At 46.3% G+C, this 26,482-nt stretch overlaps 1 protein-coding gene across 8 annotated transcripts in view; it reads right to left on the bottom strand.

The window, feature by feature from the left end:
• Positions 1 to 26,482, bottom strand: part of specc1la (sperm antigen with calponin homology and coiled-coil domains 1-like a) — a 285,961-nt gene that overhangs the window by 103,470 nt on the left and 156,009 nt on the right. For all 8 annotated transcript variants that reach the window (XM_085962090.1, XM_085962091.1, XM_085962094.1 and 5 more), the window contains exon 10: positions 16,273 to 16,375. In XM_085962090.1, the coding sequence (XP_085818216.1) occupies positions 16,273 to 16,375 (103 nt within the window). The remainder of the gene's footprint in view (positions 1 to 16,272; positions 16,376 to 26,482) is intronic.

The following is a 26,482-nucleotide window of genomic DNA, read 5'->3' as shown; positions in this document are numbered from 1 at the left end:
AGATATTAGGACAAGTGACCAAAAACTTTGTCAAAGAGGTAGGTTTTAAAGGAGTGTCTTTAAAGAGGAGAGAGCTGTAGAAAGTAGGAGAGAGATATAGAAAGGCGGAGCGGTTTAGGGAGGGAATTCCAGAGTTTAGGGCCCAGGCAGCTGAATTATGAAGATATACTGAATTGTGATTTTCTTTCTAAGTGCACAAGAGAGAAATCAGTGGGGAGGGAGCAAGCAGGAGAAAGGAAAAGATAGAACGTGCATTCGCATAGTGCCTCATCGCTTTCTTAGGACGTCCCACATCCAATCAATTACTTCTGAAGTGTAGTCACTGTAGATGAACACAGCAGACATTTTGCACACAGCAAGATCTCACAAACAGCAAATTACAACTATGGGACCAGGCTGACAGGGCCTCAGTTTAACTCCTCATCCAAAAGATGGCACTTCTGGCAATGTACCATTCCCTCCGTTCTGGATTAAAGCCTGGATTCAGTGGTCAAATCTGTAGTCAGGCTTGAACGCCCAACGTTCAGACTCGGAGACGAGTGTACAATCCGCTGAGCCAAGCTGACACTTCAGTATGTGAAAAAACAAGAAGGAGGAACAGAGAATGAGACTGGCCTGACTTCTAGACACTAAAACCTTCCAGCACACTGTTCTGTACAAACAGAGGCAACAGTACTGATCGGGTGACCTTTCATCTCAGACAGAGTGTGACCTAAAGGAAGTAAAATACAAATTTGAGGAACAATATAAAATCAAGCCTGGGACATTTGCTTTCCTCTGCGACTTGTGCTGTTTCTGAAATAACCAGCTCACAATAAGTAGCAGTAAAATCCTCAAACCATAACTGTCTGCAAATCGCCAGTGGTTCTCCACCAATTTACATCCAAGTTACTTGCTGAGGCTGTGCGTGGAGTGATCAGTACACCCATCACTATACTGTGTGTGGAGTGATCAGTGCACCCATCACTATACTGTGTGTGGAGTGATCAGTGCACCCATCACTATACTGTGTGTGGAGTGATCAGTGCACCCATCACTATACTGTGTGTGGAGTGATCAGTGCACCCATCACTATACTGTGTGTGGAGTGATCAGTGCACCCATCACTATACTGTGATCTGATCAGTACACACATCACTATACTGTGATGTGATCAGTGCACCCATCACTATACTGTGATGTGATCAGTGCACCCATCACTATACTGTGTGTGGAGTGATCAGTGCACCCATCACTATACTGTGATGTGATCAGTGCACCCATCACTATACTGTGATGTGATCAGTACACCCATCACTATACTGTGATGTGATCAGTACACCCATCACTATACTGTGATGTGATCAGTGCACCCATCACTATACTGTGATGTGATCAGTGCACCCATCACTATACTGTGTGTGGAGTGATCAGTGTGTGGAGTGATCAGTGCACCCATCACTATACTGTGATGTGATCAGTGCACCCATCACTATACTGTGTGTGGAGTGATCAGTGCACCCATCACTATACTGTGATCTGATCAGTGCACCCATCACTATACTGTGATGTGATCAGTACACCCATCACTATACTGTGATGTGATCAGTACACCCATCACTATACTGTGTGTGGAGTGATCAGTGCACCCATCACTATACTGTGATGTGATCAGTGCACCCATCACTATACTGTGATGTGATCAGTACACACATCACTATACTGTGTGTGGAGTGATCAGTACACCCATCACTATACTGTGATGTGATCAGTGCACCCATCACTATACTGTGATGTGATCAGTGCACCCATCACTATACTGTGTGTGGAGTGATCAGTACACCCATCACTATACTGTGTGTGGAGTGATCAGTGCACCCATCACTATACTGTGTGTGGAGTGATCAGTACACCCATCACTATACTGTGTGTGGAGTGATCAGTACACCCATCACTATACTGTGTGTGGAGTGATCAGTGCACCCATCACTATACTGTGTGTGGAGTGATCAGTACACCCATCACTATACTGTGATGTGATCAGTGCACCCATCACTATACTGTGTGTGGAGTGATCAGTGCACCCATCACTATACTGTGATGTGATCAGTACACCCATCACTATACTGTGATGTGATCAGTGCACCCATCACTATACTGTGATGTGATCAGTACACCCATCACTATACTGTGATGTGATCAGTACACCCATCACTATACTGTGTGTGGAGTGATCAGTACACCCATCACTATACTGTGATGTGATCAGTGCACCCATCACTATACTGTGTGTGGAGTGATCAGTACACCCATCACTATACTGTGATGTGATCAGTACACCCATCACTATACTGTGTGTGGAGTGATCAGTACACCCATCACTATACTGTGATGTGATCAGTACACCCATCACTATACTGTGATGTGATCAGTGCACCCATCACTATACTGTGATGTGATCAGTGCACCCATCACTATACTGTGTGTGGAGTGATCAGTACACCCATCACTATACTGTGTGTGGAGTGATCAGTGCACCCATCACTATACTGTGTGTGGAGTGATCAGTACACCCATCACTATACTGTGTGTGGAGTGATCAGTGCACCCATCACTATACTGTGTGTGGAGTGATCAGTACACCCATCACTATACTGTGATGTGATCAGTGCACCCATCACTATACTGTGATGTGATCAGTGCACCCATCACTATACTGTGTGTGGAGTGATCAGTACACCCATCACTATACTGTGTGTGGAGTGATCAGTGCACCCATCACTATACTGTGATGTGATCAGTGCACCCATCACTATACTGTGTGTGGAGTGATCAGTACACCCATCACTATACTGTGTGTGGAGTGATCAGTACACCCATCACTATACTGTGTGTGGAGTGATCAGTACACCCATCACTATACTGTGATGTGATCAGTACACCCATCACTATACTGTGATGTGATCAGTACACCCATCACTATACTGTGATGTGATCAGTGCACCCATCACTATACTGTGTGTGGAGTGATCAGTGCACCCATCACTATACTGTGATGTGATCAGTGCACCCATCACTATACTGTGTGTGGAGTGATCAGTGCACCCATCACTATACTGTGATGTGATCAGTGCACTCATCACTATACTGTGTGTGGAGTGATCAGTACACCCATCACTATACTGTGTGTGGAGTGATCAGTGCACCCATCACTATACTGTGTGTGGAGTGAACAATACACCCATCACTATACTGTGTGTGGTTATCAGTACACACATCACTATACTGTGTGTGGAGTGAACAATACACCCATCACTATACTGTGATGTGATCAGTACACACATCACTATACTGTGTGTGGAGTGATCAGTGCACCCATCACTAGGCTGTGTGTGGTTATCAGTACACACATCACTATACTGTGATGTGATCAGTGCACCCATCACTATACTGTGTGTGGAGTGATCAGTACACCCATGACTAGGCTGTGCAGACTTGAACGTTTATGGCAGATAACTGGTTTAGCCATTCATCACCAGATCTGACCGGACCACATAAAGCACTGTCGGGTCCTGCAGTCCTTTGCCAAAACTGCTCAATATTGCAGAATCATTCTGTGGCGGGTGACTCCCCCCCTGACTCCTCAAAGTCTTTCCACCACCTTCAAGGCACAAGTTATGAGTGTGATGGAATATTCTCCACTTGCCTGGATGAGTGCTCAAGAAGCTCGACACCATCCAGGACAAAACAGCCCGCTTGATCGGCACCCCATCTACCACCTTAAACATTCAGTCTCTCCACCACCGGCGCACCGTGGCTGCAGTGTGTACCGTCTACAAGATGCACTGCAGCAGCTTCTTCGCCAGCACCTTCTAAACCCGCGACCTCTACCACTTAGAAGGACAAGGGCAGCAGGCGCATGGGAACACCACCACCTCCAAGTTCACCTCCAAGTCACACACCATCCTGACTGGGAAATATATCGCCGTTCCTTCATTGTTGCTGGGTCAAAATCCTGGAACTCCCTCCCTAACAATACTGTGGAAGTACCTTCACCTAAACACTGTTCAAGAAGGCGGCTCGCCACCAATTTCTCAAGGGCATTTAGTGATGGGCAATAAATGCTGGCCATGCTAGCAATGCTCACATCCCATGAATGAATTTTTAAAAAAAGCAAAGTTAACTCATGGCTTCTCTTCTCCACTACAAACGGTCTTCCTAAACCACTCTCCCCTGCCTCCACCACCCTCACCTCCAACAAGTACAAGGAGCTCATGGTCTGCTTTGTCACGAAGATTGAGACCATCCATTTAGCTGCCTCTGCCACTTCTCTCTCTTCCCCTAGCTCACCGGGCCAAACTTCCCCTAAGGTTCTCCCCTGCCCTAGCCTTGAACTCATGGAAGGGGTAAATAGGGAGGTGGCAAAGGCTTTAAACTAGTAAGATGGGGGGAGGGATCTACAAGAAACGTAACCAGCCTAATTATAAACAAAACAGGAAAAGAGAGCATAGGAAAGAATAAAGCAAGGGAGCACATCGATGGCAAGGAAATAAATAGAGTTGTAGAACAGGTGTCTAAAAGGATGGTTAAACATAAAGTGAGAGGAAATCCTATTAAAAATGAGGTAAACTGTCTGCACAGCAATGCACACAGTATCCATAATAAAACAGGGGAGCTAGAGGAAATCATGCGTTGTGAGGAACCAGACATAGTAGGGATTACTGAGGCTTGGCTGCAGAAAAATCAGGACAGGGAATTAAACATTGCAGGGTGTAACATATTTAGAAAAGATAGAGAGAGGGAAAAGGGGAGGTGGAGTAGCTGTACTTATTAGGGATAACATAATGGCAGTAAAAAAGAGTGATGCAGTTATCAGCAAGGCAAAAATACAATCCATATGGATACAGTTAAAAGATAATTGTGGTAAACCACTGTTACCGTTCACAACCGTTCACTATTGTTACACTGTTGTTATCACTGTTTACACTGTTGTTATCACTACACAAGGTTACCTCTTGCCACGCACGCTGTTATACCTAGGCATACCTCAGCTGACTCCGCCCATGGCTCCGCCTGCTTGCCCAGGTATAAAGGTGACCGCTTGGCTAGTATTCTTCCTTGTTGGAACCGATCACCCACGAGGGTGGGCTCTGTTATTTAGCCAATAAAAACCTATAGTTACTATCTTAACTCGTCGCTTTTCATGGAATGAATTGATAGGTATATCAATAATAAAGGATTAATCACACTAATCGGCATAGTCTACAGACCACCTAATAGTGGAAGGGAGGTGGAGGAAGAAATATGCAGACAAATTAGGGAAATGAGTAAAAAACATAGAATAATAATCATGGGGGATTTCAACTACCCCGATATTAAATAGACAGAAGAGGGAGGTAAAGGGGATAAGGGAATGGAGTTCCTACAATGTGTACAGGACTCCTTTCTAACCCAATATGTAAAAAGCCCAACAAGGGAGGATTCGTTATTGGATCCAGAGCAGATAAGAGAAGTAAAAGTAGGGGAACAACTAGGCAATAGTAACCATAATATAATACGTTTTAAGATGATCATTGATAAGGACATAAGTATGACAAAAACCAGGTTGATAGATTGGAGAATAGCTGATTTTGAGGGGCTGAGAACAGAACTTGAGAAATTAAAATGGGCAACAATATTGGCAAACAACGATGTAGAACAGCAATGGGAAACATTTAAAACGGTGTTCAGCAGAGTGCAGGAACAATATATTCCACTAAAAGGAAAGAACAAACTAAACATTAATGAGACTCCATGGATGAATAAAGCCATAAGGGAACAACTGAGGGTAAGGAAAGAGGCATACATTAAGTACATGGACAGCAGGGGAGTGCATGATAAGGGAGAATACGAAGAGATTAGGAGAGATGTCAAAAAACACAATTAGGAAGGCAAAGAGGAACTGTGAAATTAAATTATCAAGGAACATAAAAGAAAATAGTAAAATATTTTACAGGCACATCAGTAAAAAGAGGAAGGTTGGGATGGGAATAAGGCCATTAAGGGATAGACAGGATAATACCACAGGTAACGATAGGGAGATAGGAGAAATATTAAATAATTATTTTGCTTCAGTATTTACCAGGGAGATAGAACAAGTGGACATGACATTGGATGATGAGATTAGTAATGAGATAAGTGCATTTAAAATAAAAAGAGGGGATATATTAAATAAACTAATTAAACTCAGAGGATTAAACCATCCGTGCATTTTAAAAGACTCTAGGGAAGAGATAGCAGAGGCATTACTACACATATTTAATAATTCGTTAGAAAAAGGTGTAGTGCCAGAGGGCTGGTGGATAGCTAACGTAATATCGATATTTAAGAAGGGGGATGGAACAGGTCCAGGGAATTATAGACCAGTCAGCTCAACATCGGTGGTAGGAAAAATAATGGAGAAAATAGAAGAACATCTAGAAACCAAAAACATAGTCATGAATAGTCAGCATGGATTTCAAAAGGGAAAGTCTTGCTTGACCAATCTCATTGAATTTTTTGAAGAGGTAACAGAGAGAGTAGACAATGGTAATGCAGTAGATATAATTTATCTGGATTTTCAAAAGGCCTTGGTAAGGTACCCCATAATAGACTGATGAACAAGTGTAAAGGAAATAGCCATATTCCAAGAGATACACTATCCTATGAACAGATTTCTGATATTATTAAGACATGACATACTGGGTTTAAAAGTCTGGAAAGCCTCGGCAACACAGGCTGTCAATACAGGCTTCGGAGATAAAATGAAGTGTTAACACAAAAGTTGTAAACACCACACAAACTTTTGAAATGGGAATTGATTGTTAATACTGAGACAAAGACCATATTGAAGAAGCAAAGGCTTGCTTCCGAGATATCTGCAGTTTGGAACCAACACAATAGCAATGCCCAAGTAAAGTGTTAAAATCTTACACTTCGAACAGGAACACAGAATATTAAAAAACCATGTGCCTTCGTAAAAGTAACATCAAATGAGAAACAGGAAACACAATAATATATGCAACCAATTGAAGTAGCTAAGAAATGCAACAAACACCCTGGTTGAAGTGGTTTTGATTTACATATTGTAAAAGGTACAAACAGAACACTTTGAAAATATGATATCAATAGATGACACTAAGCAATCACATTGTGTTTGTACTGAAAATGGAATAGTTAGGAGACACGACATCTGATAATAACCAGTTAAGTCAATATTTAGAATTGAATGGAAGCCCTTCGATAAGAATGGCATCAAAGAGATAAATCTGTTGTAGCCATTTTATGATAAGTTTTGAAACACTTAAACAACAGACAGAAGTCTGCAAGCTAACAGCTAAATTGACAGTAAGAATAGAAAGAATTCAACAGAAGATGACTAGAGATAATAATTAGCTTACATCAGCAGAAAACTTCAAAGGATAAACCACTAAAAAAAGGTATAAAAATAGAGCTTTTCAGATGGAAAGTCAGAAGTCGCTGGAAAGGGCAAGCAATTCTCAACTTCAGAGGCATGCTCTAAGTTTTTAACTCTGAGTCTCGGGGATCAAAAAGGTACTCTTATTTGATTTTGGCGGATATTCTGAATTAAGAATAATAAGAAATGTAAAAATGTAACGAAGTTAAGATTTGAGAATAAGGATCTCTGAGAATAAGAAATGTAAGCTATTTGTATTTTGAACCATTAAAGTTGCGATTGGCTCAACAGCTGTTAACTATATGTCAGCCCTTAAATAGATCTATATATTTTTAGAATTGTCTCAAATAGTATTTCTGTATCAAACTCGCGAACTCAATTTCTGTACACTCTTTTGTAAGGAGTTGCAGAATTCTGGGGTTTTTTCCGGGCCCTCATAATATCCGGAAGGTTACAGTCTAGCTAAGCTTATTAAAAGTGCTATCTGGAGAACAGTAACATCTTTATGTCATTCCTTTCCTTTAGGGGGAGATATCTGGACCTTTAGACCCAATTAAGCATCTTATAGAATTCGGCTATCTCTAACTTTAGTTGAAGGTGAACGTCTGGGGAATACGCCTGATCTGGGGTAGCCCGAAAAGGGCTAGGACTAGTAATTATCCCTTCACAAGGTCATAGAATGCAGAGGCAGGGGACAAATTTGCGGATGACACTAAATTGGGGGGGGATAGTTAATACTGAGGAGGACTGCAACAAATTACAGGAGGACATTAATAAACTTGCAGAATGGGCATACAATTGGCAAATGAAGTTCAACACAGATAAATATGAGGTATTATATTTTGGTAGGAAGAATAGGGAGGTCACTTATTACTTGGAGGGTGCGAGTCTAGGTGGGGTAGAGGAACAAAGGGATCTCGGAGTACAAATACACAAATCACTAAAAGTTGCGACACAGGTTAGCAAGGCCATAAAAAAAGTAAACCAAGCACTAGGGTTTATTTCTAGAGGTATAGAAATGAAAAGTAGGGAAGTTACGCTAAACCTGTATCGAGCCTTGGTTAGACCACACTTAAGACTACTGCGTACAATTCTGGTCGCCATATTACAAAAAGGATATAGAGGCACTGGAGAGGGTGCAGAGAAGATTTACAATGCTGATACCAGAAATGCAAGAGTTTACCTGTCGGGAAAGGATGAACAGGCTGGGTCTCTTTTCTCTTGAAAAAAGGCTGAGGGGTGACCTAATAGAGGTCTTTAATATCATGAAAGGTTTTGATAGAGTGGATACAGAGGGAATGTTTCCACTTGTGGGGAAGAGCATAACTAGAGGCCATCAATATAAGATAGTCACCAAAAAATCCAATAGGAAATTCAGAAGAAACTTCTTTACCCAATGTGGAACTCGCTACCACAGGGAGTGGTTGAAGCAAAAAGTATAGATGCATTTAAGGGGAGGCTAGACAAGCATATGAGGGAGAAGGGAATAGAGGGTTGTGCTGATAGATTTAGATGAGGAAAGATGGGAGGAGGCTCGAGTGGAGCATAAACACCGGCATGGACTGGTTGGGCCGAATGGCCCGTTTCTGTGCCGTATATCCTATGTAATCTTTCTTTAGTTTCTCTCTGATCTCCCCTCATGCCCTTTCCAAGTTCATCTTGTCCATGAAACCCACCTCCTGCTCCTTTGACCCTATTCCCACCAAACAGCTGACCACCCAACTTCCCCTCCTGGCCCCCATATTAGCGGATATTGTTAACGGTTCCCTCTCCTTAGGTACTGGCCCCCCTCACCTTCAAATCTGCCGACATCGCCCCTCTCCTCAAAAAACCTATGTGACTTTGACCGTGGTAAACTATCCCTCTTCATCCTTCTCGACCCATCTGCAGCCTTTGACACAGTTGCCCATACCAACCTCCTCCAACGTCTCTCCTCCGTCATCCACCTGGGTGGGAGAGCCCTCGTCTGGTTCCATTCTCATCTATCTAGCTGCAGCCACCTGCAATGGCTTCTCTTCCCACTCCCACATGGTTAACTCGAGTCCTGCATGGATCTATCTTTGGCCCCCTCCTATTTCTCATCTACATGCAGCCCCTCAGCGACATCATCCAAAAACACGTCAGGTTCCACATGTACGCTGATGACACCCAGCTCTACCTCACCATCACCTCTCTTGATCCCTCCACTGCCTCTGATTTGTCACACTGCTTGTCCGACAGCCATGCCGTCCAACTAAATATTGGGAAGACTGAAGCCATTGTCTTTGGCCCCGCCACAAACTCCGTTCCCTGACCACCGACTCCATCACTCTCCCTGGCAATTGTCTGAGGCTGAACCAGACCGTTTGCAATCTTGGTGGTGTATTTGACCCTGAGATAAGCTCCCACATATCCAAGCCATCAACAAGGCTGCCTACTTCCACCTCCGTAACATCGCCCGAGTCCGCCCTGCCTCAGTTCATCTGCTGCTGAAACCCTCATCCTTGCCTTTTTTAAAAATTCGTTTCTGGGACGTGGGCGTCACTGGCAAGGCCAGCATTTATCGCCCCATCCCTAATTGCCCTTGAGGAGGTGGTGGTGAGCCGCCGCGTTGAACTACTGCAATCCGCGTGGTGAAGGTACTCCCATAGTGCTGTTAGAGAGGGAGTTGCAGGATTTTGACCCAGCGACTATGAAGGAATAACAATATATATCCAAGTCAGAATGGTGTGTGACTTCGAGGGGAACTTGGAAGTGTTGGTGTTCACATGCGCCTGCTGCCCTTGTCCTTCTAGGTGGTAGAGGTCGTGGTTTTGGGAGGTGCTGTAGAAAAAGCCTTGGTGAGTTGCTGCAGTGCATCTTGTAAATGGTACACACTGCAGCCATGGTGCACCAGTGGTGGAGGGAGTGAATGTTTAAGGTGGTGGATGGGGTGCCAATCAAGTGGGCTGCTTTGTCCTGGATGGTTTCAATTCAATTCAATTCAATTTTATTTGTCATATATGCAGCAAACGTGTGTACTGCACAATGAAATGTTGATTTTTACGAGTCCTCCCAACATTGGAATAAATATGGCATAACAATGATAAAATACTAATAGAAATACAGTAATAATAAATAAAACAACAGTAATAAATAATAAATTATACGTTCATGAGTCTTATGGCCTGGGGGTAGAAGCTGTTTCGAAACCTGCTGGTACAAGACCGTATGCTTCGGTATCTCTTACCGGACGGGAGCAGGGTGAAGAGGTTGTGGCTGGGGTGGCTCGCGTCTTTAATGATTCTCAGGGCCTTCCCCCGGCACCTCTCGGGATAGATATCCTGCACAGCAGGTAGTTTAATTCCTATAGTATGTTGTGCAGCTTTCACCACCATCTGTAGAGCCTTGTGGTCTGTGGCGGTGCAGTTGCCATACCAGGTAGTGATGCAGCCGGACAGGGTACTCTCGATGGTGCACCAGTAGAAGTTGGTGAGAATCTGGGGGGCCATTCCAAATTTCTTCAGTCTCCTGAGGAAGAACAGGCGTTGGCATGCCTTCTTGATGGTGTCGAGCTTCTTGAGTGTTGTTGGAGCTGCACTCATCCAGGCAAGTGGGGAGTATTCCATCACACTCCTGACTTGTGCTTTGTAGATGGTGGAAAGGCGTTGGGGAGTCAGGAGGTGAGACACTCGCTGCAGAATACCCAGCCTCTGGCCTGCTCTTGTAGCCACAGTATTTATGTGGCTGGTCCAGTTAAGTTTCTGGTCAATGGTAACCCCCAGGACGTTGATGTTGGGGGATTCGACGATGGTATTGCCGTTGAATGTCAAGGGGGGGGTGGTTAGATGCTCTCGTGTTGGAGATAATCATTGCCTGGCACTTGTGTGGAGTGATTGTTACTTGCCACTTATCAGCCCAAGCCTGAATGTTGTCCAGCAATTGCTGCATGCGGGCATGGACTGCTTCACTATCTGAGGAGTTGCGAATGGAACTGAACACTGTGTAGTTATCAGCGAACATCCCCGTTTCTGACCTTATGATGGAGGGAAGGTCATTGATGAAGCAGCTGAAGATGGCTGGACATAGGACATTGCTCTGAGGAACTCCTGCAGCGATGTCCTGGGGCTGAGATGATTGGCCTCCAACAACCACAACCATCTTCCTTTATGCTAGATATGACTCCAGCCAGTGGCGAGTTTTTCCCCGATTCCCATTGACTTCAATTTTACTAGGGTACCTTGATGCCACACTCAGTCAAATGCTGCCTTGATGTCAAGGGCAGTCACTCTCACCTCAACTCTGGAATTCAGCTCTTTTGTCCATGATTGGACCAAGGCTGTAATGAGGTCTGGAGCTGAGTGGTCCTGGCGGAACCGAAACTGAGCGTAGGTGAGCAGGTTACTGGTGAGTAAGTGCTGCTTGATAGCACTGTCGATGACACCTTCCATCACTTTGCTGATGATTGAGAGTAAACTGATGGGGCGGTAATTGGCCGGATTGGATTTATCCTGCTTTTTGTGGACAGGACATACCTGGGCAATTTTCCAAATTGTCGGGTAGGTGCCAGTGTTGTAGCTGTACTGGAACAGCTTGGCTAGAGGCGCGGCTAGTTCTGGAGCACAAGCCTTCAGCACGATAGCCGGGATGTTGTCGGGGCCCATAACCTTTGCTGTATCCAGTGTGCTCAGCCGTTTCTTGATATCACATGGAGTGAATCAAATTGGCTGAAGACTGGCTCCTGTGATGGTGGGGACCTCAGGAGGAAGCCGTAATAGATCATCCACTTGGCACTTCTGGCTGAAGATGGTTGCAAATGCTTCAGCCTTGTCTTATGCACTTGTGTGTTGGGCTCTGCCATCATTGAGGACGGGGACATTCATGGAGCCTCCTTTTCCCATCAGTTGTTTACTGGTCCACCACCATTCACGACTGGATGTGGCAGGACTGCAGAGTTTTGACCTGATCCATTTGTTGTGGGATCGCTTAGCTCTGTCTATAGCATGCTGCTTCCGTTGTTTAGCATGCATGTAGTCCTGTGTTGCAGCTTCCCCAGGTTGGCACCTCATTTTTAGGTACGTCTGGTGCTGCTCCTGGTATGCTCTTCTACACTCCTCATTGAACCAGGGTTGGTCACCTGGCTTGATGGTAATGATAGAGTGAAGGATATGCTGGGCCATGAGGTTACAGATTGTGGTGGAATACTATTCTGCTGCTGCTGATAGCCCACAGCCCCTCATGGATGCCCAGTTTTGAGCTGCTAGATATGTTCTGAATCTATCCCATTTAGCACAGTGGTAAGTGCCACACAACATGATGGAGGGTGTCCTCAGTGTGAAGATGGGATTTCGTCTCCACAATGACTGTGTGGTGGTCACTGCTACCAATACTGTCATGGATAGATGCATCTGTGACAGGTAGATTGGTGAGGACGGGGTCAAGTAGGTTTTCCCCCTCGTGTTGGTTCTCTCACCACCTGCTGCAGGCCTAGGGCTCGGCCAGATCGGTCAGTAGTGGTGCTACTGAGCCACTCTTGGTGGTGGACATTGAAGTCCCCTACCCAGAGTACATTCTGTGCCCTTGCTACCCTCAGTGCTTCTTCCAAGCGGTGTTCAACATGGAGGAGTACTGATTCATCAGCTGTGGGAGGGCGGTAGGTGGTAATCAGCAGGAGGTTTCCTTGCCCATGCTTGATCTGATGCCATGAGACTTCATGGGTGCCAGAGTCAAAGTTGAGGACTCCCAGGGCTACTCCCTTCCAACTGTATAATACTGTGCCGCCACCTCTGGTGGGTCTGTCCTGCCGGTGGAACAGGACATACCCAGGGATGGTGATGGAGGAGTCTGGGACATTGGCTGAAAGGTATGATTCTGTGAGTATGACTGTCAGGCTGTTGCTTGACTAGTCTGTGGGACAGCTCTCCCAATTTTGGCACAAGTCCCCAGATGTTAGTGAGGAGGATTTTGCAGGGTCGACTGGGCTGGGTGTGCCGTTGTCATGTCCGTAGCCGGTGCCGAGGTCGATGCCGGGTGGTCTGTCCGGTTTTATTCTTATTATTGTTTCTTGTAGTGGGTTTGTTACAACTGAGTGTCTCGCTGGGCCATTTCAGAGGGCAGTTAAGAGTCAACCACATTGCTGTGGGTCTGGAGTCACATATACCCGGCCAGACCGGGTAAGGACGGCAGATTTCCTTCCCTGAAGGACATTGGTGAAGCAGATGGGTTTTTATGACAATCCGGTAGTTTCATTACTAATACTAGCTTTTTATTCCAGATTTATTTAATTAACCAAATTTAAATTCCACAGCTGCCGTGGTGGGATTTGAACTCACGTCTCTGGATTATTAGTCCAGGCCTCTGCATTACGAGTCCAGTAACATAACTACTAGGCTACCGTTCCCTTTGTTACCTCTAGACTTGACTATTCTAATGCTCTCCTGGCCGGCCTCCCATCTTCTACCCTACATAAACTTAAATCCAAAACTCGGCTGCCCGTATCCTAACTCGCACCAAGTCCCATCACCTCTGTGCTCACTGACACACATTGGCTCTCAGTCCAGCAATGCCTTAATTTTAAAATTCTCATCCTTGTTTTCAAATCACTCCAGCAGATTTCTTATAATAATAATAGTAATAATCAACTTTATTGTCATTGTTAGTGCACGAGTGCAGTACAACGAAATGTAGGCTTCAAGTTGCTGCTTTTGACTGGATCTAACTGTGGTGCAGTCTGTCTCTATTTACAACATCATTAACTTGTACAGTACTCTGTCCTAATTACAAGTACCTTACTATTATCCCCACTGCAGGTTTTGTAATACAATAGGATACAAAATAAGAAACATACAGCTCTCTGTTTCAGTTGCTCCCTGCGATTACCTCTCATTTCATGACCATAATGATGCACAAGAACCCGAGACATTCCTTTGTATATTACATTTGCACTTTTTTTTGGTTTCCACAGCAACAGCTGAGAGCAAGTAATGCAAGGCTGAGTAAAATCTTCCAGTTTTGATTATAAGAAGTGATTAAGGGGCAGCCACAGACAGAATTAAACAGCTTCTTTCCCAAACAGCTCAAATGAATAGTGGAAACGGGCTGTGAGCAGCTCCAAGGCTACCAAGCTAGCTCTACATCACACTGACACTGCGGCAGGTGCTGATCCTCCGTATCATTCACATTGACAGCACTGACGTGATCACTGGCCTGTTCCTTTGCAAATCAACCTCAAGGTACAAATGCAGAAACCAGAAGACCACCAGGCAATTCCGATGGATTTAACTCTTGATGCCTTAGATATTCCTTGCAAGTCATGTGTTCCATTACAAAACTTGCAAAACCATTGGAAAACTGATCATAAAACAGAGCTGAAGTAATGCGCAGAACAGAACTCAATACTAACGTATGGCAGGGGGAGGGGGAAGAGCTGGAAAGTTGTAAAGGTGTCATTTTTGTATTATCTGGCCCTCCCCACTGTATTTGAGATGAAGCTTCCCAGACACAGTGCTGGAGGCTAAGATGGATCGATTTTTGTTAGGTAAGGGTATTGAGGGATATGGATCAAAGGTAGCAAAATGGAGTTAAGATACAGATCAGCCATGATCTATTGAATGGTGGAACATGCTCAAGGGGCTGAATGTCCTCCTCCTGTTCTGGATTACCCCACCAGAGGAAAGAGTTTCTCTCTACCGACCCTGCTGAATCCCTTAATCATTTTAAACACAATTAAATCACCCCTCAACCATCTAAGCTCAAGGGAATACAAGCCAAGTTTATGCAATGTGTCTACATAATTTAACCCTTTTAGCCCCAGTATCATTCTGGTGAATCTGTGCTGCACCCCCTCCAATCCTTCCTGAGGTGCAGGGCCCAAAACGGAACGCAGTGCACCAGATGGGGTCTGACCAAGGCTCTGTACAATTGAAACATCAGTTCCACTCTGTTGTACTCCAGTCCTCTTGAAATAAAGGCCAACATTCCATTAGCCTTGTTGATTGCTTTTTGTACCGGTCCACTAGCTTTTTGTGATGTGTAGATGAACACCCAAATCCCTTTGCACCTTTACAGCTCCTAGTCTCTCACCATTAAGAAAATATTCCAATTCGTCTTTCTTGGATCCAAAGTGGATGACCTCACACTTTCCAATATTGAACTCCATCTGCCACAACTTTGCCCATCACTTAATCTGTCTGTGTCCCTTTGTAACTTCTTGCTCCCATCTACACAACTTAACCTAGTATCATGTGAAGAATTTCCTGACATCAATCGTAAATTTACCTTTTACTGGTTGGTACCTGTGTCCTACGCTCACAATTTAAGTTCTGTAATGTCCAGGATTTATTTTCCCCATTCATTCATACCTGATATCCCTGTATAAGATCACCTCTCAGGCACCTCCTTTCAAGACTGAGGAGCCCAAGTCCAAGCTGTGGCACTAAAAGAACTTCGGACTCGGTTATGCTTTGCCTCTGCTGCTATGCTTTTTTCTAGGTTTCTCTTTAGAAGAACGAACTTTCATTTATATAGCGCCTTTCATGACCTCGACATCCCGAAGCCGTCATCAAATGGCTTATTTGTGAGCTTCAAGTGAATAGGACAAAGATCGGGGGAGATGGGTATGAGCTAATGATTTCATGAATGGGTAATGAGCAATCAGTTACTTTTCAAGGCATGAGACTAAAGCAGGTAAACAGTGTTAATCTTCAGGTTAAATACTCAAGCATTGTTTTGTGAGGGATTCAAAGACATTAGTAATTCACTTCAATTAGAATCAGCAGATTTTTCATAATTCTTTCCATTTTTCACTTCCCTTGAACTATTCATTCACACATTTTAAAACACTCCTTTTGATGTGCCAAACAAACAATATATTCACGAGAAATAAGGTATTGCTCACTTACTTGATAACCTTCCGTCTTCTTCTGACACCATTTCAGCAGTGCATTCCTCTTGGAGCCACCGTACTCACGAGCCAGTGCTGACAACGGGTCTTTCCTCTCTTCCCTGTCCAAAAAACAATGGAAGTACAAAAGTTGGCAGTTGGAGAGTTTGAACATAAACCAGCTGTGTCACAGGGATTTTAGAAGAGTATAACTTTGTCCACTTGAATTGAGAAAAACCTCAGCAGTACAAGTCTAGAATCTGTCCTTGCGAATGTGGGTTGTGAACTGTCTAACACTGGGTGAGGTACTGGGGGTATTGTCGGTCATTGGGGGTGGCAGCATTTGATGTGATGGATTCAGTAACAGATTAACAGCAAAGTATGGATTTAGTGTGTTGTGGTAACAATACTGTAAATAAGACAAAACTGAGAAACTTTAGAAACAACTTTCCACTCCACCTTGGAACATCAACCTTTATTACAATTATTTCCCAATACCCTTTCTTAATCAACTAATAAAATAGAACACGCTGGCTTGGAAAACTCATACTGTCTGTGGAAACCAGATGTTTGGCACTGTGTAGACAGCTTTAAATCTGTCTAGTGGGCATAGGGACCATTTCCATTTGGACTGTGTATACTTACAGTACTGCAGCAGTTTGTAAAACATTCATCTTAATTATTCAGGGCTACTAAAAAGCCTTTCTAGGCAATGGGGACATTGGTTCTGACAGTCCAACACTTAAAGGAGAAGGTAGCTATAGTGGCAACCAAATCCAAGTTCCAGAAAATATATTTTAAGACTCAGTGAGGAGATATAAAAAGTAACCATAAAACACCAGAAATATGATTTTCAGCTCATAAGGTACCCTCCTTCCAGGACCATGGAGAGGGTGCAGAAGAGATTTGCTAGGATGACACCAGGGAGACGAGGTTTTAGTCTTGACAAGCGACTCGCAAAACTGTCTCTTTTCATTACCACAAATCATAGAATCATAGAAATTTACAACACAGAAGGAGGCCATTCGGCCCATCGTGTCCGTGCCGGCCGACAAAGAGCTCTCCACCCTAATCCCACTTTCCAGCTCTTGGTCCGGAGCCCTGTAGGTTGCAGCACTTCAAGTGCATATCCAAGCACTTTTTAAATGTGGTGAGGGTTTCTGCCTCTACCACCCTTTCAGGCAGTGAGTTCCAGACCCCAACCACCCTCTGGGTGAAGAAATTTCCCCTCAAATCCCCTCTAAACCTTCCACCAATTACTTTAAATCTGTGCCCCCTGGTTGTTGACCCCTCTGCTAAGGGAAATAGGTCCTTCATGTCCACTCTATCTGAGTCCCTCATAATTTTATACACCTCAATAAGGTCTCCCCTCAGCCTCCTCTGTTCCAAAGAAAACAACCCCAGCCTATCCAATCTTTCCTCATAGCTAAAATTCTCCAATCCTGGCAACATCAGTGTAACTCCTCTGTACCCCCTCTAGTGCAATCACATCTTTCCTGTAATGTGGTGACCAGAACTGTATGCAGTATTCCAGCTGCGGTCTAACTAGTGTTTTATACAGTTCAAACAATACCTCCCTGCTCTTGTATTCTATGCCTCGGCTAATAAAGGCAAGTATTTTGTATGCCTTCTTAACCACTTGGCCTGCTACCTTCAGGGATCTGAGGACCTGCACTCCAAGGTCCCTTTGTTCCTCTACACTTCTCAGTGTCCTACCATTTACAGGAAACTCTTTCTTATCCAGCACCGACGGGGCTGGCGTGGTGCCGGTTGATCAAAAAATCTGGATTACAGAGAGGTATATTTACCAAGGTACGAGAGCCCCGTACACGGCCACAGGTGCAGGAGCCCCGGTTACACAGCACTTGTGCAGGTGTCCCGGTTACACGGCCACAGATCCAGGAGTCCCTGTTGCATGGCCACAGATCCAGGAACCCCGGTTACACGGCCACTAATTATACAATAAAACTTACCTGAACCTACTCCTGAATTTTGCCGGTTAAAAGAGAGTTTCCTGTAATGTGTATTCCCTTGTCTTGTTAGCCCTCCCCAAATGCATTACCACACACTTCTCCGGATTGAATTCCATTTGCCACTGTTCTGCCCACCTGACCAGTTCATTGATATCTTCCTGCAGTCTACAGCTTCCTTCTTCATAATCAACCACACAGCCGATTTTAGTATCATCTGCAAACTTCTTAATCATACCCCCTATATTCAAGTCTAAATCATTGATATATACCACAAAAAACAACCCCACTGGAAACAGCCTTCCAGTCACAAAAACACCCATCAACCATTACCCTTTGCTTCCTGCCTCTGAGCCAATTTTGGATCCAACTTGCCACTTTGCCCTGGATCCCACGGGCTTTTACTTTCGTGACCAGTCTGCCATGTGGGACCTTATCAAAAGCCTTGCTAAAATCCATGTAGACTACATCAAACGCACTACCCTCATCGACCCTCCTTGTTACCTCCTCAAAAAATTCAATCAAGTTAGTCAGACACGACCTTCCCGTAACAAATCCATGCTGACTGTCCTTAATTGATCCGTGTCTTTCTAAATGAAGATTTATCCTGTCCCTCAGAACTTTTTCCAATAATTTTCCCACCACCAAGGTTAGGCTGACTGGCCTGTAATTGCTCGGTCTATCCCTTTCTCCCTTTTTAAACAAAGGTATAACTTTAACAGCTCTTCAGTCCTCCGGCACCACACCTGTAGCCAGAGAGGATTGGAAAATGATGGTCCGAGCCTCTACTATTTCCTCTTTTGCTTCTCTTAACAGCCTGGGATATATTTCATCTGGGCCTGGGGATTTATCCACTTTCAAAGCTGCTAAACCCCTTAATACTTCCTCTCTCACTGTTTATTTCATCTAATATTTCACCCTCCTCCTCCCTGATAGCAATGTCTGCTTCGCCCCTCTCCTTTGTGAAAACAGACGCAAAGTATTCATTAAGAACCCTACCGACGTCTCCCGCCTCCACACACAGATTACCTTTATGGTCTCTAATAGGCCCTACTCTTTCTTTAGTTATCCTCTTGCTCTTAATGTATTCATAAAACATCTTTGGATTTTCCTTGATTTTACTTGCCAAAATTTTTTCATGCTCCCTCTTTGCTTTCCTAATTTCCTTTTTAATTGCACCCCTGCACTTTCTACACTCCTCTAGAGTTTCTGCAGTATTGAGCCCTCGGTATCTGTAATAAGCCTCCCTTTTTCTCCTTTATCCTACCCTGTATGTCCCTTGACATCCAGGGAGCTCCAGATTTGTTTGTCCCACCCTTTTTCTTTAAGGGAACATACTTCGTCTGAACCCTCAGGTTAAGAGAAAATCTGATAGATTACTGCCGTAAATTCAGGAAATTTGCATGAGTTGCATTTTTGCATGGGTGTGAAGCTATGATGATAAGCGTTTAACATCGAGAGGGAGGAGGTATTGGCGGTTTTAGCAGGCCTAAAAATGGATAAATCCCCAGGCCCGGATGAAATGTATCCCAGGCTGTTGTGTGAGGCAAAGGAAGAGATTGCGGGGGCTCTAACGCATATATTCAGGACCTCTCTGGCCACAGGGGATGTGCCAGAGGACTGGAGAACCGCTAATGTAGTACCATTATTCAAGAAGGGAAGTAGGGAAAAACCGGGGAACTACAGGCCAGTGAGCCTAACATCAGTGGTAGGAAAATTATTGGAAAAAATTCTGAGGGACAAAATTAGTCTCCACTTGGAGAGGCAAGGATTAATCAGGGATAGTCAACATGGCTTTGTCAAGGGAAGATCATGTCTGACTAATTTGATTGAATTTTTTGAGGGGGTGACTAGGTGTGTGGATGAGGGTAACGCAGTGGATGTGGTATACATGGATTTCAGTAAGGCCTTCGATAAAGTCCCGCACAGGAGACTGGTCAAGAAGGTAAGAGCCCATGGAATCCAGGGTGCCTTGGCACATTGGATACAAAACTGGCTTAGTGGCAGAAGGCAGAGGGTGATGGTCGAAGGTTGTTTTTGTGACTGGAAGCCTGTGGCCAGTGGGGTGCCACAGGGATCGGTGCTGGGTCCCTTGCTGTTTGTGGTCTACATTAATGACTTGGATATGAATGTAAAAGGTATGATCAGTAAGTTCGCGGATGATACAAAAATTGGTAGGGTGGTAAATAGCGAGGAGGGTAGCCTCAGTCTGCAGGATGATATAGATGGGTTGGTCAGATGGGCGGAACAGTGGCAAATGGAATTTAACCCGGAAAAGTGCGAGGTGATGCACTTTGGGGGGACTAACAAGGCAAGGGAATACACAATGAATGGTAAGACCCTAGGGCAAGACGGAGGTGCAGAGGGATCTGGGTGTGCAAGTACACAGATCCCTGAAGGCGGCGGAACAGGTGGATAAGGTGGTATAAAAGGCATATGGGATACTTGCCTTCATTAGCCGAGGCATAGAATATAAGAGCAAGGAGGTTATGATGGAGCTGTATAAAACACTGGTTCGGCCACAGCTGGAATACTGTGTGCAGTTCTGGTCGCCACACTATAGGAAGGATGTGATCGCTTTGGAGAGGGTGCAGAGGAGATTCACCAGGATGTTACCAGGGCTGGAGCGCTTCAGCTATGAAGAAAGACTGGGCAGATTGAGTTTGTTTTCCTTGGAGCAGAGGAGGCTGAGGGGGGACATGATTGAGGTGTACAAAATTATGAGGGGCATAGATAGGATGGATACTGAGGAGCTTTTTCCCTTAGTAGAAGGGTCAATAACTAGGGGGCATAGATTCAAGGTAAAGGGCGGGAGGTTTAGAGGGGATTTGAGAAAGAACTTTTTCACCCAGAGGGTGGTTGGAGTCTGGAACTCACTGCCTGAAAGGGTTGTGGAGGCAGGAACCCTCACAACATTGAAGAAGCATTTGGATGAGCACTTGAAATGCCATAACATACAAGGCTACAGACCAAATGCTGGAATATGGGATTAGATTAGACAGGGCTTGATGGCCGCCACGGACACGATGGGCCGAAGGGCCTCTATCCGTGCTGTATAACTCTATGACTCTATGACGTCTGTCCATCCTGGTATCAGACATGGACAACAGTGAGAATGGAACCAATGATGAGATGGCAGGGACACCTACAGGCCTCCATCCCCCACCCCTGCCAAGTAGCACAGTATAACTGGTATAAACAAGCTAGCTTCACTGGAACTCGATGCACAGCTTCAAAAACAGATCCAGAATAGCTGCTTTTACAGTGGTGATCTTTCAATTTGGGTTCCAGGAGACTGGTATCCGTGAGTCAGCTCTGGGAGTAATGTGTCTGAATCCAGCTTCCTTATCCTAGTGGCAAACTCATTGACCCAGCTTTTTGTGTACCCGAAAGAATATCTACGCCAGACCTGTAACACCATCGTAATGTTAAACACCTCTATCAAATTTTCTCTTGACCTTTGGTAATGAAAAGAGACAGTTTCGCTAGTCGCTTCTCGGGACTAAAACCTCATCCTAGCAAATCCCTTCTACACCCTTTCCATGGTCCCGATGCCTTTCTTAAGTTAAGGGAAGTTGAATAGTGGACACACTATTCTTTGGCTAGGAACCCCAGTTCCTACATTGGTGACCCCGATTTCTTCGAACAATTTTCGTTGAAGTTACATCATGGACACGAACGCCGTCACCCTCAAACTGCTGCAATTTTGGGAGCAACAACCGGCCGCGTGGTTTTTCCAGGCGGAAGCCCAATTTGCAATCCGGGGAGTAGCAGCGGATTCGACCCGTTATTATTACGTGGTCTCCGCCCTCGACAGCGCCACGGCCTCGCGGGTCGTCAGCCTCCTCGAGAGTCCACCGAACGATGGCATGTACGAAGCTTTAAAAGCACGTTTACTGCAGATTTTCAGTCTGTCCAAGTCGGAGCGTGCTCGCAGACTTATCTCCATGCCCGGCCTCGGGGACTCAAAACCCTCAGAGCTCATGAGCCAAATGCTCACGCTTTTGAGCTTGGAATCGCAATGTTTTCTGTTCCGCGAGCTGTTTCTCTGTCAACTAGTACAGACGGCCTTGGCCAATTCCGAGATCACGGATTGTGCTGAACTCGCCGCGGAAGCGGATAAAATATTCATTGTCTCACAACAATCTTGTGCAGCCACGAGGTGCCCATCCCCCACAAGAGCGAATCCGACTCCTCCTCCTGCAGGCTGGTGTGCATACCACGCTCGTTTCGGCGCGAATGCCAGAAATTGTCGTCCGCCCTGCAGTTTCTCACCAAAAAAAAAACCTACCTCAAACCAGCGGTTTCTGAGAAGATCAATAAGGCCTAAGGGACGCGCCGGAGTTGCGATGGCCATCGGGTCCGCAGGGAAACTCCTATACATTACAGACTCCCTGTCAAGGCGACGTTTTCTCTGTGATACTGGCTCCCAGTGCAGTATCCTACCAGCGTCAAAGCTAGATCTTCAATCCGGCGGTCAAGGTCCCCCCCTCGAGGCAGCCAATGGTGCGGCCATTCGCACGTTCGGAAAGCGTAGGGTCCAGTTGAGTTTTGGCGGCCAACGTTTTGTTTGGGGGTTCATCACGGCGAAAGTCTCACAGGCCATCCTGGGGGCAGATTTCTTCTGCGCAAACGGGTTTCTCGTCGACGTCCGACACTGCCGGCTAATCAGTGCCTCCACTTTTCACTCGGTCCCCTGCCACCGAAGCACCGCGATGTCTTGGTCAGTTGCCTGTGCAGTCCCATCTCCAAATGAGTTCTCTCGTCTTCTCAGTGAGTTCCCTGAGCTCACCAGGCCCACATTTTCTTCTTCAGTCGCAAGGCACGGTGTGGCACACCACATTACCATGACAGGATCCCCCGTTTATGCGAGAGCTCGAAGGCTGGAACCTGGTAAACTTGCGGCCGCCAAGGCGGAGTTCCATACAATGGAACGCCTGGGTATTATTCGACGTTCGAATAGTCCTTGGTCCTCGCCATTACACATTGTTCCTAAGCCGGGCGGCGGATGGCGACCATGCGGTGACTACAGATGCCTGAATGAGGCTACCACACCGGATCGGTACCCAATTCCTCACATTCAGGATTTTTCGGCCCATCTGGCAGGGAATTCCATCTTTTCCAAAGTAGATCTCGTCCGAGGCTATCATCAAGTGCCCGTGCATCCTCAGGACGTCCCCAAAACTGCCGTCATCACACCTTTCGGGCTCTTTGAGTTCCTTCGTATGCCGTTTGGGCTGAAGAATGCAGCACAAGCCTTCCAACGTCTCATGGATTCCGTGTTGCGCGATCTGCCGTTCATCTTCGTCTACCTAGACGACATCCTTATTGCCAGTAACAGCACGAAAGAACACATTACGCACTTGCTTACCCTTTTTTCTCGTCTCAGCCAACATGGCCTTATTATCAACCCAGCCAAGTGCCAGTTTGGGTTGCACAGCATTGATTTCCTGGGACACAGAATCACCTCAGAAGGCGCCGTCCCGCTGGCCACGAAGGTGGAAGCAGTCACCTCGTTCCCTCTTCCCCAGACCGTCAGGTCCCTCCAGGAATTTCTGGGAATGGTCAATTTTTATCATCGGTTCGTCCCCAAGGCGGCATTGTTGATGCAACCTTTGTACGAGGCCCTCAGAGGTAAATCGGGCAAAGACCCGATCGGTTGGACACCCCAGATGGACCAGGCTTTCTTCGACACGAAGAACGCTTTGGCTGCTGCGACCATGTTGGCACATCCCCTTCCGGGCGCAACCATTGCCCTTACCACCGACGCATCTGATTATGCCATCGGGGCAGTACAGGAGCAGTGGGTCGACGGCACATGGCAACCACTGGCTTTCTTCAGCCGCCAATTGCGGAAGAACGAACGCAAGTATAGTACTTTTGATAGGGAGTTGTTGGCATTGTTTCTGGCCATCCGCCATTTTCGCTTCCTACTGGAAGGACGCCCATTCACGGCTTTTGTAGCCCACAAGCCACTTACTTTTGCGATGGCCAAGACAGCGGAACCATGGTCGGCACGGCAACAACATCATCTTACGTACATATCTGAATTTACAACCGACATACAACATGTCTCGGGCAAAGACAACCTGGTGGCGGATTGTCTCTCCCGCGCCCAGCTCCACGCAGTACACCTGGGAGTCGACTATGTTGGTTTGGCAAAAGAACAGAAGGCAGACCCTGAAGTGCAGGCATACCGGACCGCACCTTCCAGCTTACAAGTGGCTGATGTCAGTTTCCAGGCCGCAGGGACCACACTCCTGTGTGACATCTCGATGGGCGTCCCACGTCCAATCGTTCCAGTCGAATGGCGCAGGAGAATTTTCGACACTATCCACAGGTTGTCACACCCTGGTATGAGAGCGTCACAACGACTCACGGCAAAGAAATTCATCTGGAAGGGCATGCATCTCGACGTCCGTGACTGGACCAATACCTGCGTGAGTTGCCAGAAGTCCAAGATACAACGCCATGTTAAGGCCCCAGTCGCCACTTTTCTGGTTCCGGAGCGTCGATTCGACCATGTGCATGTGGACCTGGTTGGTCCTCTCCCTTCCTCTCGCGGGTACACTCACCTCCTCACCGTGGTAGACCGCACCACCAGGTGGCCAGAGGCAATTCCTTTGGTTGCCACCACAGCGGCAGACATCTCCAGAGCCTTCATCTCGTCGTGGGTAACTCGGTTCGGGGTACCGGCTGACATCTCCTCCGACCGGGGGCCTCAATTTACCTCTGAGCTTTGGAACGCCGTAGCACCAAGCTTCATTGTACCACCGCCTACCATCCACAGGCGAACGGTCTGTGTGAAAGATTCCACAGGTCCCTTAAAGCCGCACTGCGTGCCAGTCTCCGTGGGCCTAGTTGGGTGGGCAGGCTCCCTTGGGTGCTGCTAGGTCTTCGCACGGCGCCTAAGGGCGACCTGCATTCTTCTTCAGCAGAGCTGGTTTACGGCCAACCACTCAGAGTGCCTGGCAATTTTCTTCCTCCTCACACGGAACCCTGGTCCCCAGCTCAGCAACTCGTCAGCCACCAGGAAGCGGCTAGGAATTTCATCCTAGCGCCTACGTCGCATCATGACCTGCAGCGCTCCCATGTCCCAGTGGATCTTAAGAGCGCAGAATACGTGTTCATTCGGCAGGATGCTCGCAAAAACCCGCTCAAACCGCCTTACACAGGTCCGTTCCGCGTCATCTCGTCAGGTGACAAGTCCTTCACAGTCGACGTCGGCGGTAAGCCTGACCACATCTCCATCGACCGGTTGAAACCGGCGCATCTGGATCTGAGTGAACCAGTCGTCACCGCTCAGCCGCCTCGTCGTGGTCGTCCACCGTCGACTGCCGGTCCAGTACAGCCACAGTCATCCGTCGAGTCGCCAGTGCCCGCCTCACCGGGTCGACCACAGCCGGCCTCCTCTTCTCCTCCGCCTGCGGCGTCATCCCAACCACAGCCAACGGCCAGTTCGTCTTCTAGTGCTCCGTTCCAGCTGCCGGGGTATCGCAGTTGGTCGGACAGACTCGTCAGACCCCCTTCTCGCCTTACCTTCTCTGTTAAAAGCAATTCTGGGGGGGGCGCATGTGGCGGAACCACCAGAGGATTATGGACAATTGTATATAATTCCTTTTACAGCAATGTAGTACAGCTGGGGGCTGCACCTTTAATGTATCTGTTAACTGTACTAGGGCTTCTTTCCTGTACTCCGCGTGATGACGTCATGCCATCCGTCACGTGATCTCTCAACGGCGGGAAGAACGTGATGACGTCATGGCGTCAGAGCTCAGAACCTTCTAGCAGTTGAGCTCGGAACCTGCTAGCAGTTGAGCTCGGAACCTGCTAGCAGTTTCCAGAGAGGCTTTCAAGCAGACCAGACCTATTTGCATTGTATCCTACAGTTTCCTGTACAGCTTCGTTTGTTCATTAAATTTTATTGTTTTTGATTTTCTGAGTCGATCTCAATTCTTCGGCTAGGAACCCCAGTTCCTACACTAGCATGGATTGAGAATTGGTGAACAGACAGAAAACAAAGAGTAGGGATAAACGGGTTTTTTTTCAGGGTGGCAGGCTGTGACTAGTGGGGTACCGCAAGGATCGGTGCTTGGGCCCCAACCAATCACAATCTATGTCAATGATTTGGATGAGGGGACTAAATGTAACATTTCCAAATTTGCTGATGATACAAAGCTAGGTGGCAGTGTCAGTTGCGAAGAGGATGTGAAGAGGCTTCAAGGGGATCTCGACAGGCTCAGTGAGTGGACGAGAACA

This window comes from Somniosus microcephalus, chromosome 19 (assembly GCF_052327205.1).
Source record: "Somniosus microcephalus isolate GS21.2 chromosome 19, FLI_Smic_1.0, whole genome shotgun sequence".
In the NCBI taxonomy this organism is placed as follows: Eukaryota; Metazoa; Chordata; class Chondrichthyes; order Squaliformes; family Somniosidae; genus Somniosus; species Somniosus microcephalus.
Note: the sequence above shows the minus strand (reverse complement) of the source record. Positions and strands in the feature narration are given on the sequence as shown.